Source organism: Vipera berus (genome assembly GCF_964194415.1).
Source record: "Vipera berus genome assembly, chromosome: 1".
In the NCBI taxonomy this organism is placed as follows: domain Eukaryota; kingdom Metazoa; phylum Chordata; class Lepidosauria; order Squamata; family Viperidae; genus Vipera; species Vipera berus.
This window is the reverse complement of record NC_138202.1, coordinates 357,628,561-357,642,633: the sequence shown is the minus strand read 5'-3', so window position 1 is coordinate 357,642,633 and position 14,073 is coordinate 357,628,561. Positions and strand designations below refer to the sequence as shown.

At 44.2% G+C, this 14,073-nt stretch overlaps 1 protein-coding gene across 1 annotated transcript in view; it reads right to left on the bottom strand.

Annotated features, from left to right (window-relative positions):
* Positions 1–14,073, bottom strand: part of TEX14 (testis expressed 14, intercellular bridge forming factor) — a gene marked incomplete at its 5' end in the record, with an annotated part of 102,937 nt that overhangs the window by 84,003 nt on the left and 4,861 nt on the right. Inside the window, 2 exons of the mRNA XM_081346669.1 lie at positions 1,240–1,405; positions 3,654–3,768. Coding sequence (XP_081202795.1) covers positions 1,240–1,405; positions 3,654–3,768 — 281 coding nt within the window. The remainder of the gene's footprint in view (positions 1–1,239; positions 1,406–3,653; positions 3,769–14,073) is intronic.

The window sequence follows — 14,073 nt, the reverse complement described above, 5'->3', positions numbered from 1 at the left end:
CAGTTACTAAGCGAGTTACACCCAACTGTACGACCTTTTTATTTTTATTTTTTTGCCACAGTTAAACAAATCTCTGCAGTTGTTAAGTGAATCCAGCTTCTCCCATGGACTTTGCCTGATGGAAACAGGCTGGGAAATTGCAAGCGGAGATCACGTGACCCCTGCACGCTATGACCGTCATAAATACATGCCAGTTGCCAAGCGCCCAAATTTTAAGCGTGTCAATGTGGAAACACTGCAATGGTCGTAAGTGCGAGCAGTCATTTTTTCCAGTGCTGTTGTAACTTTGAACAGTCAATAAATGAATAGTTGTAAGTCGAGGACTACCTATATTTTGTGATTTCTCCCCCCCCCCGCTCCCCTCTGGTGTTTATGACCTCAAGAAGCATCTTCTTTCTAGGACTGAGAAAATGCTTCCAAATTCCCCAGCTGGGTTCATGCTTAAACAAGATTTGAACTCATGGCTTCATAGTCTGGCACCTTTCACAAAACAGCCTCCCTCAAGGTTAATACCTGGTTAACAGAATACCAAGGTTAACAGAAGGCTGTTAAAGATCAGCAAATGGGGTGAGAAATGCGGAGAAATGGCAAATATTTCATCCTATTTGGAATAAGGGCCAGGTTTTTCTCACTCGCCACTCGCCCATGACTTTCTGGATCTATTATCTGCGACAAGAAAAAAATCCAACTTGAGCGGTGTTATTTTATCTTTAAATTCAAAGCACTTGGGGTGCCGTAGATTAGCTGGAAGAGTTCCCAGAGCACCTAAATCAGGGGTCTTCCAACTTGGCCCTTTTATGACTTGTGGACTTCAACTCCCAGAATTCCTCAGCTAGGCACGCTGGCTGAGGAATTCTGGAAGTCCACAAGTCATTAAAAGGGCCATGTTTGAAGACCCTCAGCTTGTGGACTTCAAGTCCCAGAATTCCTCAGCCAGGCACGTTGGCTGAGGAATTCTGGGAATTGAAGTCCACAAGTCATAAAAGGGCCGAGTTTGAAGACCCCTGGCCTAAATGATCCATTAAAAACGGATGGTTCTGTCGTGTCGGGTGGCATAGCACAAAAGGAAAAAGGGATGAGGACGGAGGAGGAAAACAAAGCTACCCAAATATCTACCTCTCGTTTTCTAACTTAGAATCTCGAACCACCACACCCGACTGGGTCTCCGTGTTGCCTCAGGTCCTCCCAAATGCGACAGCTGAAAACACACACAAGCTTCACGCCCACAAAGTGACACACCTGCGCACTGCTTTCCTTCCCTGCCGTCATAGCCCAGCTTTGTGGGGTCCTCCCATCCTTGTCGTGGAGTCGCAGATCCCCGCCTGCGTCGAGCAGTTTGCTAAGGATGAACTGGCTTCCGGAGAAGGCCGCGGCGTGGACAGGGGTGCTCCCATCGTAACAACGGCTGAAATAACAACCGCAACAATCAAGCCGTGGCTTCCCATGTGGTTGTACGACTTCCTCCAACTCTCTAAAGCAGGAGTCTTCAAACTTGGCCCTTTTAGGACTTGTGGACTTCAACTCCCAGAATTCCTCAGCCAGCATTGCTGGCTGAGGAATTCTGGGAGTTGAAGTCCACAAGTCCTAAAAGGGCCGTGTTTGAAGGCCCCTGCTCTAAAGCACATTATTTTAGAGACACTCCTCGGACTGACGACCACAATTTGAGGCCCAAGCTTCCATTGCTAAGCATGACTGATGCTAGGTGAATTTTTGCCCCATTTTATGAGTTTTTTTCTCCACCTTTGTTAAATGAATCACTGCAACTGTTAAGTGAGTCACACGGTTGTTAAGTGAATCTGGCTCCGCCTTTGACTTGGCTTGTCAGAAGGTCACAAAAGGGGATCACATGATTCCCCCCCCCCGGGATACCGTGACTGTCGTAAATATGAGTCAGTTGCCAAGCGTCCAAATTTCGATCACCTGACCCCAGTAGGGACGCTGCAACAGTCGTAAGTGTGGAAAACGGTCACGTGTCGCTTTTTTCCCCCACTTGTATGTTTAAACAGTGACTAAATGAATGGTTGTAAGTTGAGGACTTCCTCTATTCAATTCCTGGTCAGGTCTGACCAGAAATGAAACGCGAGAGTCGGCTAACAAAATTGTAACACAAAATCGTAACCCACAACGGAGGTTTTCTGAGAGGAAATTGAAATTAACTTAAGATTTCTTTTTGAAAATAAGAAGCATGATACTTCTTGGAAAATGTTCTTTGTAGTACACTTAAGAATTTGCTAAGTACACCCAGATGCAAGCAGGATCACACCCCTGCCACCGAAGTTGCCTTCAAAAGCCACAACATGAAAGGAAAACGGAGGAAGGAAGGAAGGAAGAAGGGGGAGGGGAGCCCTACATGACTCTTTTATCAATTTCTTTTGCAAAACAACTTAGATAGCACGATCGATCGGTCTTGAAAAGCATTATGTTCTTCATAAGACACCTACAACTTTCTAACACCCCCCCCCCCCGATGTTAGAGAGATTATCTGTCCGCTAAGATCCCCTTGCAAAGTCGCAATGTGAAAGGAAAAGGGAGGAATGAGGAAAGGGGGGGGGGAGAAAAGCAGTCCTTATGTAGGGCTGAAATAAATAAAAAATAAATAAGATAAAATAAAAATACAAACATAATAAATTAAAAAATACAATAACATAATAAAATAAAGATAAATATTAAAACAAAATAAAAATAAAATAAAATGTAAAATAACCTGAAAAATAAATATATAACAAAATAAAACATAGTAAAATAAAATGAGTAAAATAAAAAATAAAATATATAACATATAATAAAATAAAATACATAATAAAATAAAACATGGTAAAATAATAAAATAAAATAGAATAATATAATAAAATAAAACACGTAGTAAAGTAATAAAACAAGTAAAATAAAACAAAACAAAATATATAATAAAATAAATAATAAAATAATAAAATAAAACATAACAAAATAAAATAAAAAGTGGAAGCATGCTCAGGGGGGAAAGTTAACCAGGGTGGGTAAGAGTTTTATTATGGGTTTTTATTATGTGGTGGATTTTGAAATGTCGTAAGCCACACGTAACTGTTCATTTGTGAGTTGGGCAGCCTTATAAATGTGCTTAATAAAGCACAATAAATCAATAAATCTATCAATAAATCAATAAAAGGGTAAAGGTAGTCCTCGACTTATGACCACAATTCAGCCTAAAATTTCCCTTAGAGACAGCTGTTAAGTGAAACACTTAAGTTAGTAGCCTGGTTGTTAAGTGAGTCCGATTTCCCCGTTGACTTTGCTTGTCAGATGGTCGCAAAACGGGATCACGTGATCCCCGGGACAGCGCGACCGTCATAAATGTGAACCCGCTGCCAAGCATCTGAATTTTGATCACGTGACCACAGGGAGGCTACAAAGGTCGCAACTGTGAAAACTGGTCGCAAGTCGCTTTTTTTCCAGTGCCGTTGTAACCTCAAACGGTCAGTAAATGAACCGTTGTAAGTCAAGGACTGCCTGTACTGCAAATTCTCCTTCAGAGGTGGCCTGCTCTGCCCCGGCAGAGGAGCAAAGAGTGGGTTTTTCCTCGTATTTTCCTCAGAAAATCAAAATAATTTTGTTCAAAAAGCAATTTTTTTTTAACCTGAATCCCGATTCTCACCCAACTGATGTCTCATACTTACTGGTTTGGGTCTGACCCATAATCTAAGAGAATGTCCACCAGTTTTCCCAGTCCGAGCAAGGCAGCTGTGAAGAGCGGACTTTGTCCTAAGGAGTTGACCGACTGGATGGAGATTCCTACAAAATGAGAGGAGAAAAAAAAACCATTTTATGAATGCATTCAATTTTATGCTGCCCATCTTCTCAAGGCGGGAACTTCGTGTCGGGAGTCTTGCTAGGGAAATACAGAATATCACACAGACTAACAGAGTGAGGAGGGATCTTAGAGGTCTTCTAGTCTAACCCCCTGCAGAAGCAAGGAAACGTATACCATTTTCATCAAGATTTTCTTTGGACGTCGGCTCCCATCATCCACTGCCCGCCCAGCCATTCATGTCTCTCCCTGATTGGAACATGGACTGAAGTACACAGGTTAGTCCTCGACTTACGACAACTTGCTTAGTGACCATTCAAAGTTCCGACAGACCCCACCAAAAATGTACTTATGATCTGGATTCAAAATTCCAACAGCCAGCACCTCTTTCTGCAGTCTCATGATTTCATTTGGGGTGTTCAGCATCTAGGCCATCCTGAGGTCACAGGAATATGATTTATTATGTTTTTGACATATTTTTTAACCTATTATACATATCAGCCAGTTTGACCTAGCCTTGGGTAAGAAACCAGGCTAGAAAGCCGAAGACCCTGAGTTCTAGTCCTGCCTCAGGCATGAAAGCCAGCTGGGTGATCATTAGGAGACAGTGAATTCTAGTTCCACCTTAAGCATGAAAGTTAGCTGAGTGACTTTGAGCCAGTCACCAGGAGACTGTGAGTTCTAGTCCCGCCTCAGGCACGAAAGCCAGCTGGGTGCCTTTGGGCCAATCTTCACGAGACTGTGAATTCTAGTCCCGCCTTAAGCATGAAAGTTAGCTGGATGTTTTCAGTGAGTTCTAGTCCGCTTCAGGCATGAAAGCCAGCTGAGTAACTTTGAGCCAGTCACCAGGAGACTGTGAGTTCTAGTCCTACCTCAGGCATGAAAGCCAGTTGGGTGCCTTAGGGCCAATCACCAGCAGTCTGTGAGTTCTAGTCCCACCTTAAGCATGAAAGCTGGCTGGGTGATTTCAGTGAATTCTAATCCGCCTCAGGCACAAAGGCTGGCTGGGTGCCTTTGGGCCAATCATCAGGAGACTGTGAATTCTAGTCCCGCCTTAAGCATGAAAGTTAGCTGGGTGATTTCAGTGAGTTCTAGTCCACCTCAGGCACTAAAGTCAGATGAGTGACTTTGAGCCAGTCACCAGGAGACTGTGAGTTCTAGTCTCGCCTCAGGCACGAAAACAAGCTGGGTGCCTTTGGGCCAATCTTCAGGAGACTGAATTCTAGTCCCTTCTCAATCATGCAAGTTAGTTGAGTGATTTTAGTGAGTTCTAGTCTGCCTCAGGGATGAAAGCCAGCTGAGTGACTCTGAGCCAGTCACCAGGAGACAGTGAGTTCTAGTCCGGCCTTAGGCATGAAAGGTGACTCGGTGTCTTTGAGCCAGTCACTCTCAGTCCAACCCATGTCATAAGGTCATTGTTGTAAGAAAAAAAGGAGGAAGAATGCTGGATAATGTTCACCAGCTTGAATTATTTGTTAAAAAATTAAACGTGGAATACACACAAATAAGAGAACAGGGTTCCCTTCTTTCCCAAATCAAAAACACTATTTGGTCAAAGATTGGTATCTGTCAGGAGCAAAGTACCAGGTCCAGAGGTGAAGGTGTAAATCAAGGGTAGGCAACCTTGGCTCTTTTATGACTTGTGGACTTCAACTCCCAGAATTACTGAGCCAGCATGGCTCAGCTTGGAAACCTCTTCTTTTCCCCTCAGGAATTCTGGGAGTTGAAGTTCACGTGCCGTAAAAGAGCCAAGGTTGCCTACCCCTGGTCTAATTAAACTGATTTGCTCCTAAGCATAGGAATCTTCTCTACTAATAGTTAGCACCTGGTTAGAGTTAGGTAAGGGTTAGCGGAATTCAAGGGAATTGAACCAAGTTTACTTGTGGCCATGTAAGGATTCTAGGCTGATTGCTCTTTTGACTCCACCAACAGGTTGTGCTTCTCCATTCTCTTATTTAGGGAGGGAGACAGAAGCACACTCAAATCCTTTGCTACATTTCACACTCCTCCATTTGGTGGGATCGATTCACCAAACTTGTGTAAAAGATGTGGGTTGCCACACTTCCTGCCCGTCCTTGCTTTTCCCTTCCATAATCTGAAATAAGTTTTTTCTTGAAATCCTATACATCCGGTTTCAGAAAAGTCCTTTCCGAGCAGGATGGTCTCTCTCTATGTATTATGAACAAAAGGAAGGGGGAAAGAAATCAACTGCAACAGCCAAGGAATTGAATATTTGTCTTCTGGAGTGTCTGTGTCAGGTGTGTGTGTGTGTGTGTGTGTGTGTGTTTGGATAATTTAATAAATGAAACAGACTGAAGCCTCCAGGAATAGAAATGAACTTAGTTCATCCGTTGCAATGAAGTAAGCCAAATAACAGGAGGAAAGGAATCAAGAAACCAGGCACAAAATTGGGAAATAGAAAATTAGCTTAGATGGCCAGAATCGGCATGGGGGAGAAATAATAAACTGCTCTGTGGATTAAATAATTTACTATTAAGAGAAATGATTCAGAAGTCAGCAAGCTGAACACACTGCAAGGACGACAAAGATGGCAAATCTAACCATACTTGAAACTCAGCATTCTGTGAATACAACATGCTGAACCAAATTTATTTCCATCCTGAGATTTATTGTTTATAAATGACTCCTTCCTCATCCTATTCTCCCAATAGCCCTGTGAGGTGAGTTAAGCTGAGAGACAGGAACTGGCCCCAAAGCGACCCAGCTGGCTTTAGCTAAGGCGGAACTACAACTCACAGTCTCCTGCTGACTGGCCCAAAAATCACCAGTCAGCTTTAACGGCTATAGTTGAACTAGAACTCTTTTATCTCCTGCAAATCACCCCTGCTATGATTACTCATGATCGTTTTGTAAACAGATAAACTATCACAAATAATCACTTGCTTACAAAATGACGAATTTTAAAGATCTTTTATAATTTACTCCACTTAAATAAAAGGGGTGGGGAAGCGAGCGAACCACTCAGACTGCGTCCTCTCCCTCCAACCTCTTCGCAATGAAGAGGCGGAACGGTCATCAATGGCAGACGGCAGCTACGCGAAGTAGCGCCGCCTGCCAGCTTCGCGCTCAGGAGAGAACACTACGCCTCCTCCTCGTGGCTCGCTCAGCCGATCACTTTCGAGTGCATTTCTCTAGTTGGATACTATAGAAATGATCCCTGAAAGTATAGTCTTAACGGATCCTTCCGCGACTCCACGGCCTCACCCGCAGCCACCCCTCTTCAGGTCACAGCGACCGCCTCCCTAACTGCAAACACGGTTTCGCGGTCTTCGTTCCTTCAAGAGCCAGTAATAAAAACTTCGAACAACCCGATAAATTTCTTTACAAAACCACTGTTCCGAAGCATATATTGTGATCAAAACGAGAGGTCCCATAAGCCCCCTGGTTTTAGATTTGCATCCAGGAACGGAACAACCAATCACGCGCCACCTGGAGGAGGAGGCGCTTCTTTACGCGGGGGCTCAGAGATACACGTCCGGAAAAGGCGGGTCCTGCAAGACGTCACTCTCTTGATAGGACCTTGTTAACTACTTCACTGCCAAAAGACTGCAGGTGACAGAGAATTCCTTTCAAATGAGAGCTGAGTCTGTTTCCTTACATAAAAGAAGCTGCTATCTGACTTCCGGTGGCGGCGCGATTGAACTCCCCCGTAGCCTGGGTTGCTCCCAGCTGTTTAGCGTCTCTGCTCCGGGATTTTTGGAGCAGAGCCAGGCGTTTGCGACCACCCCTGCCAGAAGGAAAGACCTTGGAATAAAAAGGAGCAGGCAGAGCGGTGCAGGAGGTCAAGGTGAAGAGGACTTTTATTCTTACTCTCTAGCTTAATGGACTTTATAAACCTAAAGTGAAAGTGCGCAACAAGTGAAAGTGAAAAAGATGGTGGCTAAACCTCCCTCAAAAACCCTTCGGAGTGCGGGAACTTTCCCGGTGCAACAGACATCGTTGCAAGCTTTGCTTCCTCCTGCACCATTGACGTTGAAGGATTTACAAGATGCCCTTGCAAAACAATCCCAGGTAATATCAGAAATGCTGGGTGATAAGATTGCAAAGCTGGGGGAGAAACTGGAGAAGAGGATAGAAGAGAAGTTTAAAGTAATGGAGGAGAGGATGGAAGAGCAGTTTAGTGCAATGAGGGTAGACATTTTGTCTACAGTGGAAAGCGCGGCTGAATGTGTGCAATGTTTGGACGAAAAAGTGGAGGATCTTAGTCAAAAGAATGCTATATTAGAAGTAAAGGTACTGGAGAATGAAGATTTAAGGGATAAAATGGACAGAGAACTGAGTCTTGTCCAGTATCATCAGATGCAGCATGCTATTAGAATCAGGGGCTTAAAAGAGAATCCTAAAGAAGACCTAAAGCAGCTGATTTCTGAGGCTTTGGAAGCAGTAATGGGTCAGCCAGCATCTGAAATAAAGGGATGCATGGACAAAGTTTTTCGTGTAAACTCATGGATTGCTAGACAGAGGAAGCTACCTAGAGATGTGGTGGTTTATTTTATAAAGAGAGAAACTAGAGATGAAGTTATTCAAGTCGCCTATGATACTAAAGTTGTGGTTGCTGACCAAGAAGTTTTGGTTTTAAAAGAAATTCCTCCAAAGATCTTAAGGAGAAGGAAGGATTTTGCATTTCTCGTGCAGGAACTTAAGCAACGTTATATAAAGTTTAGATGGGAGATTCCTGTCGGATTGGTGGTGATGCATGAAGGTAAAAGATATCGTCTGGTTACTGTGACACAGGCGCGTGATTTCTACAATAATGTTTTAAAAGCAACCCCTCTACCACTTCTGGAAGCTGCACGAAGATGCAACATATTTTCACATATGGTGGACTTGTAAAAAGGTTAAGGCTTTTTGGATAAAAATTTGGTGGAATATGCAGAAGATCTTCAAGCAAAAGATAAAGTTTTGTCCGCAATTCTTTTTGTTGGGTATAATTACAGAAGCTACTGTTGTGGACACTAAGTTGATGTTGAATTTAATTACAGCAGCAAGACTTTTAATAGGTCAGTATTGGAAGAAGGAGGAACTGCCGACTATAGAGGAATGGACTTCAAAGGTTTCTGACCTGGCAGAAATGGCAAAGATCTCGGCTTATTTGAAAGATCATTCGCAAGAATGCTATATTATGGAGTGGAAAAAATGGATTGAATATATCCAGAAGAAATATGGGACTAAAAAGTTTCATTTAGCATTTGAATAAGTCTTCCTTTCTATTTTCTTTTTTTATATATATGAAATATTAGTATTGTTTGTAGTTATCTTATATGAGCTAGAGAGTGATAGATTTAAGAATTTATTGTTGGTAGCATATGAATGTTTATGATTGTTCTTTGTTTTTATACCCTGTACTTAGCTCTGGGAAGTGGGGGGGAGGGGGGAAAGGGGGGGAGGGGTAGGGAGGGATAGGTAGGGGAGGGGGAGAGGGGATTGTTAAAGATAAAATGTATTTTAAAACTTTTCAATTAAAAAAAAAGAAGCTGCTATCTGTTTCATTTGCTAAATGCTCGTCCTATGGACGTGTTTATCGGAATAAACACTCCTTAACTTGTCACACAGGGTTGCAAACGGCTGGAAGGAGGGACAATGTATTGTAATTTCGACCTAAGTCAACGTTTAGATCAGGGGTCTTCAAACTTGGCCCTTTTATGACTTGTGGACTTCAACTCCCAGAATTCCTCAGCCAGCCTGAGGAATTCTGGGAGCTGAAGTCCACAAGTCATAAAAGGGCCAAGTTTGAAGACCCCTGGTTTAGATATTTATGATTTATTTTTTATGTTGTAAACTGCCCAGAGTCACTTTGGACAGTGAGATGTACAGCATATAAATTTAGTAAATAAACAAACAGGTATCCTATGATCACAAAGCCAACTTTTTGTGTGTGTGCAAACATACTAGACTAGATCTTAATTCCCAAAACCCTTAAAACCCTCATTGGGTTTGATCTTTATTTAGCATTGTGAGTTATGTGCCTTAATGCAACACGTGGATCTGGAAAATTGTAGCTTCTTCAAAAAGAAGAAAGATGTTCTGAGAGTTTTTGAAAGACACCAAAGCACTTCCACATAACCTCCGCTAATGCACCTTATCCTACTACCCCAGCGTTTCTCAAACTTGGCAAATTTAAGGACATATGGACTTCAATTCCCACAATTCCAGAGCCAGTAAGGCTTAAAGTCCACACTTCTTAAAAGTTGCCGCAGTTGAGAAACAGTGCCTTAAGCCGGGGGTCCCTATCCTGTGGGCTGGGGCCCAGTACCGGGCCACGGCCTACTGGCCACCGGGCCACAGGATAGGCTGGCCAGTGCACCTACTCATTCTCACTCGTGCTAGACCCATGGCCGCATGGCCTAAACTGGGCTCCACGTGGCCTAAACGGGGCATGGTCTAAATGGGAGACAGCCTAAACGGCGCACGGCCTAAAAAGGGCTCTCTGTGGCCTAAACAGGGCGTGGCCTAATGGGGCTCTGTGCGGCCTAAACACGACCTAAATGGGGCACAGCCTAAATGGGGCTCCGTGTGGCCTAAACCGGGGTTCCACGCGGCCTAAATGGGACACGGCCTAAATAGGGCTCTGCGCGGCCGAAACAGGGCATGGCCTAAATGGGGTTCCGCGTGGCCTAAACGGGGCACAGCCTAAATTGGGCGTGGCCCAAATGGGGCTCCATGCAGCCTAAACAGGGCTCTGCATGGCCTAAATGGGGCAAATACGGCTCTCCCCATTGACTTTGCTGGTCAGAAGGTCACAAAATGGGGGATCACCCGATCCTGGGACAGTCAGTCATTTGATCACAGGAATGGTGCAACAGTTATAAAGGTGTGAAAAACATGGCCATTTTTTCACCCAAGAACGGTTTTAATAACAATTAAAAAAATAAAAAGGGGTGGGGAAAAGCAAGCAAACCACTCAGATGACACTTAACAACAGTCATTAATAGCTCAGAAAAAACAGAAACTCTTCCTCGTGGTTTGCTCAGCAGACCACTTTCAAGTGGATTTCTGTTAGTTGGATACTACAGAAAAGATCCCTGAAAGTATAGCCTTGATGGATCTCTGTGCAACTCCACGGCCTCACCCGCAGCCACCCCTCTTCAAGTCAAAGCGACCGCCTCCCTAACTACAAACCTGGCTTTGCGGCCTTGTTTCCTTCCACAGCCAGTCCTAAATTTTGGAAATCCCAGAGAATTTATTTAGAAAAATGCTGTTCCAGGGCGTATATTCTTAGCAATCTGCGCAAGACCATAATCCCCCCTGGTTTTCAATTTGCATAGGGGGAGGGAGCAGCTGTTTGCAAAGCTGGCTGAGGAATTCTGGGAGTTGAAGTCCACAAGTCTTAAAAGTTGCCAAGTTTCAAGACCCCTGCATTAAGGGCAGTAAATGTTTTCTGTCTTCCGCGCGATTCCTTCAGCCAAAGGATATTATCCTTCAGCAAAAGATTTTGTCAGACGAGGCCGAAGCTGCCACATCTAAAGGTGAAGCAGGAACCTAAAAGCCAGGTAGACAAAGAGCCAGCCACCTTGTCTAAAAATTCCATTTCAGGACACAGATAAGAAGGGAAATACAGTAGATAAGATCACTTTTATAACCATTTCTTCCTGAGGGCACGATGGCACGCCTTAAAAATGAAATTTAGCTGCTCCCTTTCAAGCTGTACACATACATTGAAAACATACTATGCACAACATATGTATATAGACCTACAACCTTCCATATAAGTAACATATTAATTGCTGTCCATCTTGGATACATAACGGAAGGAGGAGGCTTTAGAGTTCACAAGGAACAGAGTTCCTTCTTTGAGGGGCTGCCACAAGGAAGAGGGGGTCAAATTATTCTCCAAAGCACCAGAGGGAAGGATGAGAAACAACGGTTGGAAACTAATGAAGGAGAGAAGCAGCCTGGAATTAAGGAGAAACCTCCTAACAGTGAGGACAATTAACCTGTGGAACAGCTTGCCACCAGAAATCGTGGCTGCTCCATCACTGGAGGTTTTCAAGGAGGCTGGACAGTCACCTGTCTGAGATGGTACAGGTTCTCCTGGCTGAGCAGGGGGCTGGACTAGAAGACCTCCCAGGTCCCTTCCAGCTCTATGCTGATTGATTGAAGAAGTTAAGCAAACAAAGGAAGTAGTTCAGCAGAAGCAGATTCAGAGGTTGCCCTGCGCACACGGTAAACTCCTATCCAAATAGCTCTCAGACCTATCAAGCAAGGCAAGACTTACTGCCAGTCTCCAGAATCAACAAAGCAAGGTCTCTGGGATATAAAAGGGGTCCTGAAGCCCACCCACTCTTTAAGCCAAGGGTCTTCAAACCTGGTCCTTTTATGACTTGTGGACTTTTAACTCCCACACGTGCCTGGCTGAGGAATTCTGGGAGTTGAAGTCCTCAAGTCATAAAAGGGCCAAGTTTGAAGACCCCCCCCCCCTGCTTTAAGCCATTTTTGGATCTAGATTTGACTGCTTCTTGTCCCTGTGGCTAATGCCTGCCAGAAAGACCTAGATAATTGTGTAATGAAAGTTTATGTGTTCCAGTGAACACATAAACTTATATATTGTAAGCAGTATTCACTGGTTCTCCCTGTATTTCAAAGAACTCTTTGTGCCTAGAAGTTGATTTGAGTTTGGCTGCTGACCTGGATTGTGAATGTGTGAACTGTCTTCAAACCGGGCCCTTTTATGACTTGTGGACTTCAACTCCCAGAGTTCCTCAGCCAGAGTGCCTGGCTGATGAATTCTGGGAGTTGAAGTCCACAAGTCATAAAAGGGCCAAGTTTGAAAACCCCTGGTTTAGATATTTATGATTTTTTATATTGTAAACTACCCAGAGTCACTTTGGACAGTGAGATGTACAGCATATAAATTTAATAAATAAATAAACAGGTATCCTATGATCACAAAGCCAACTGTTTTTTGTATGTGCTAACATACTAGATCTTAATTCCCAAAACCCTTATAACCCTCATTGGGTTTGATCTTTATTTAGCATTATGGGTTGTGGTACCTTAAGGCAACATGTGGATCTGGCAAATTGTAGCTTCTTCAAAAGAAGAAAGATGTTCGGAGAGTTTTTGAAAGACACCAAAGCACTTCCACATAACCTCTGCTAACGCATCTTATCCCACTACCACAGTGTTTCTCAAACCTGGACTGCAATTCCCAGATTTCCCCAGCCAATAAGAGTTACAAGTCCACCTTAAAAGTTGCCGCAGTTGAGAAACAGAGCCTTAAGCCGGGGGTCCCCAACCTGTGGGCTGCGGCCCAGTACCGGGCCATGGCCTACTGGCCACCGGGCCGCGGGACAGGCTGACCAATGCACCTACTCATTCTCACTCGTGCTAGCCCCATGGCCGCATGGCCTAAACTGGGCTCTGCATGGCCTAAACAGGGCACGGCCTAAACGGGGTTCTCCATGGCCTAAACGGGGCACAGCCTAAATGCGGCACGGCCTAAACGGGGCTCCGTGCGGTCTAAACGGGGTACAGCCTAAATGGGGGCATGGCGTAAATGCGGCTCTGTGCGGCCTAAATGGGGCTCCGCGCGGCCTAAATGGCACGTGGCGAAAACAGGGCAGCACTAGTACCCATGTGGCAAAACCGGGGCAGGGCTAGCGAGTGTCACGTGGGCAGTAGCACCGCCCCGTTTGCGTGCATAGGTGCATAGGTCTGGGCAGATTTCCTGTAGCAAAAAACCAGGACTCTTGTAGCACTTTTTCCAGCTGACTGATACTATTGATAGTCCTTGACTTACAGCCCTTTCTTTAGTGACAGTTCGAAGTTACAACAGCACTGAAAAAAAGTGACTTAATGACCATTTTCCCCACTTATGACCATTGTAGCATCCCTGAGGACATGTGATCAAAATTTGGACACTTGGCAATTGGCCTGTGTTTATGACGATTGCGGTCTTCCCGGGGATCACGTGATTCCCCCTTTACGATCTCTTGAGAAACAAACTCAAAAGGAGGAAGCCAGATTCACTTAATAACTGCAGTGATTCCCTTAAGAGCTGTGGCAATACAGGCCGTAGAATGGGACAAAACTCATTTAACTGTCTTGGCTTAGGAGCAGAAATTTTGGGCTCAACTGTGGTCGTAAGCCGAGGACTACCTCAATTTAAAAGCAGCCCCTTTCTGGTGGACTAAACCAGCTGCTAGATAGTAAATAAAAACAAGGGGTTCCTTAAAAAAAGAACAGAGAGACTAAATCCTTGCAGGCTGCAACCCACCAAGGAAGACAAGAAATAAAAAACAAACTTTCTTTTACAAGAAATAAAAAAC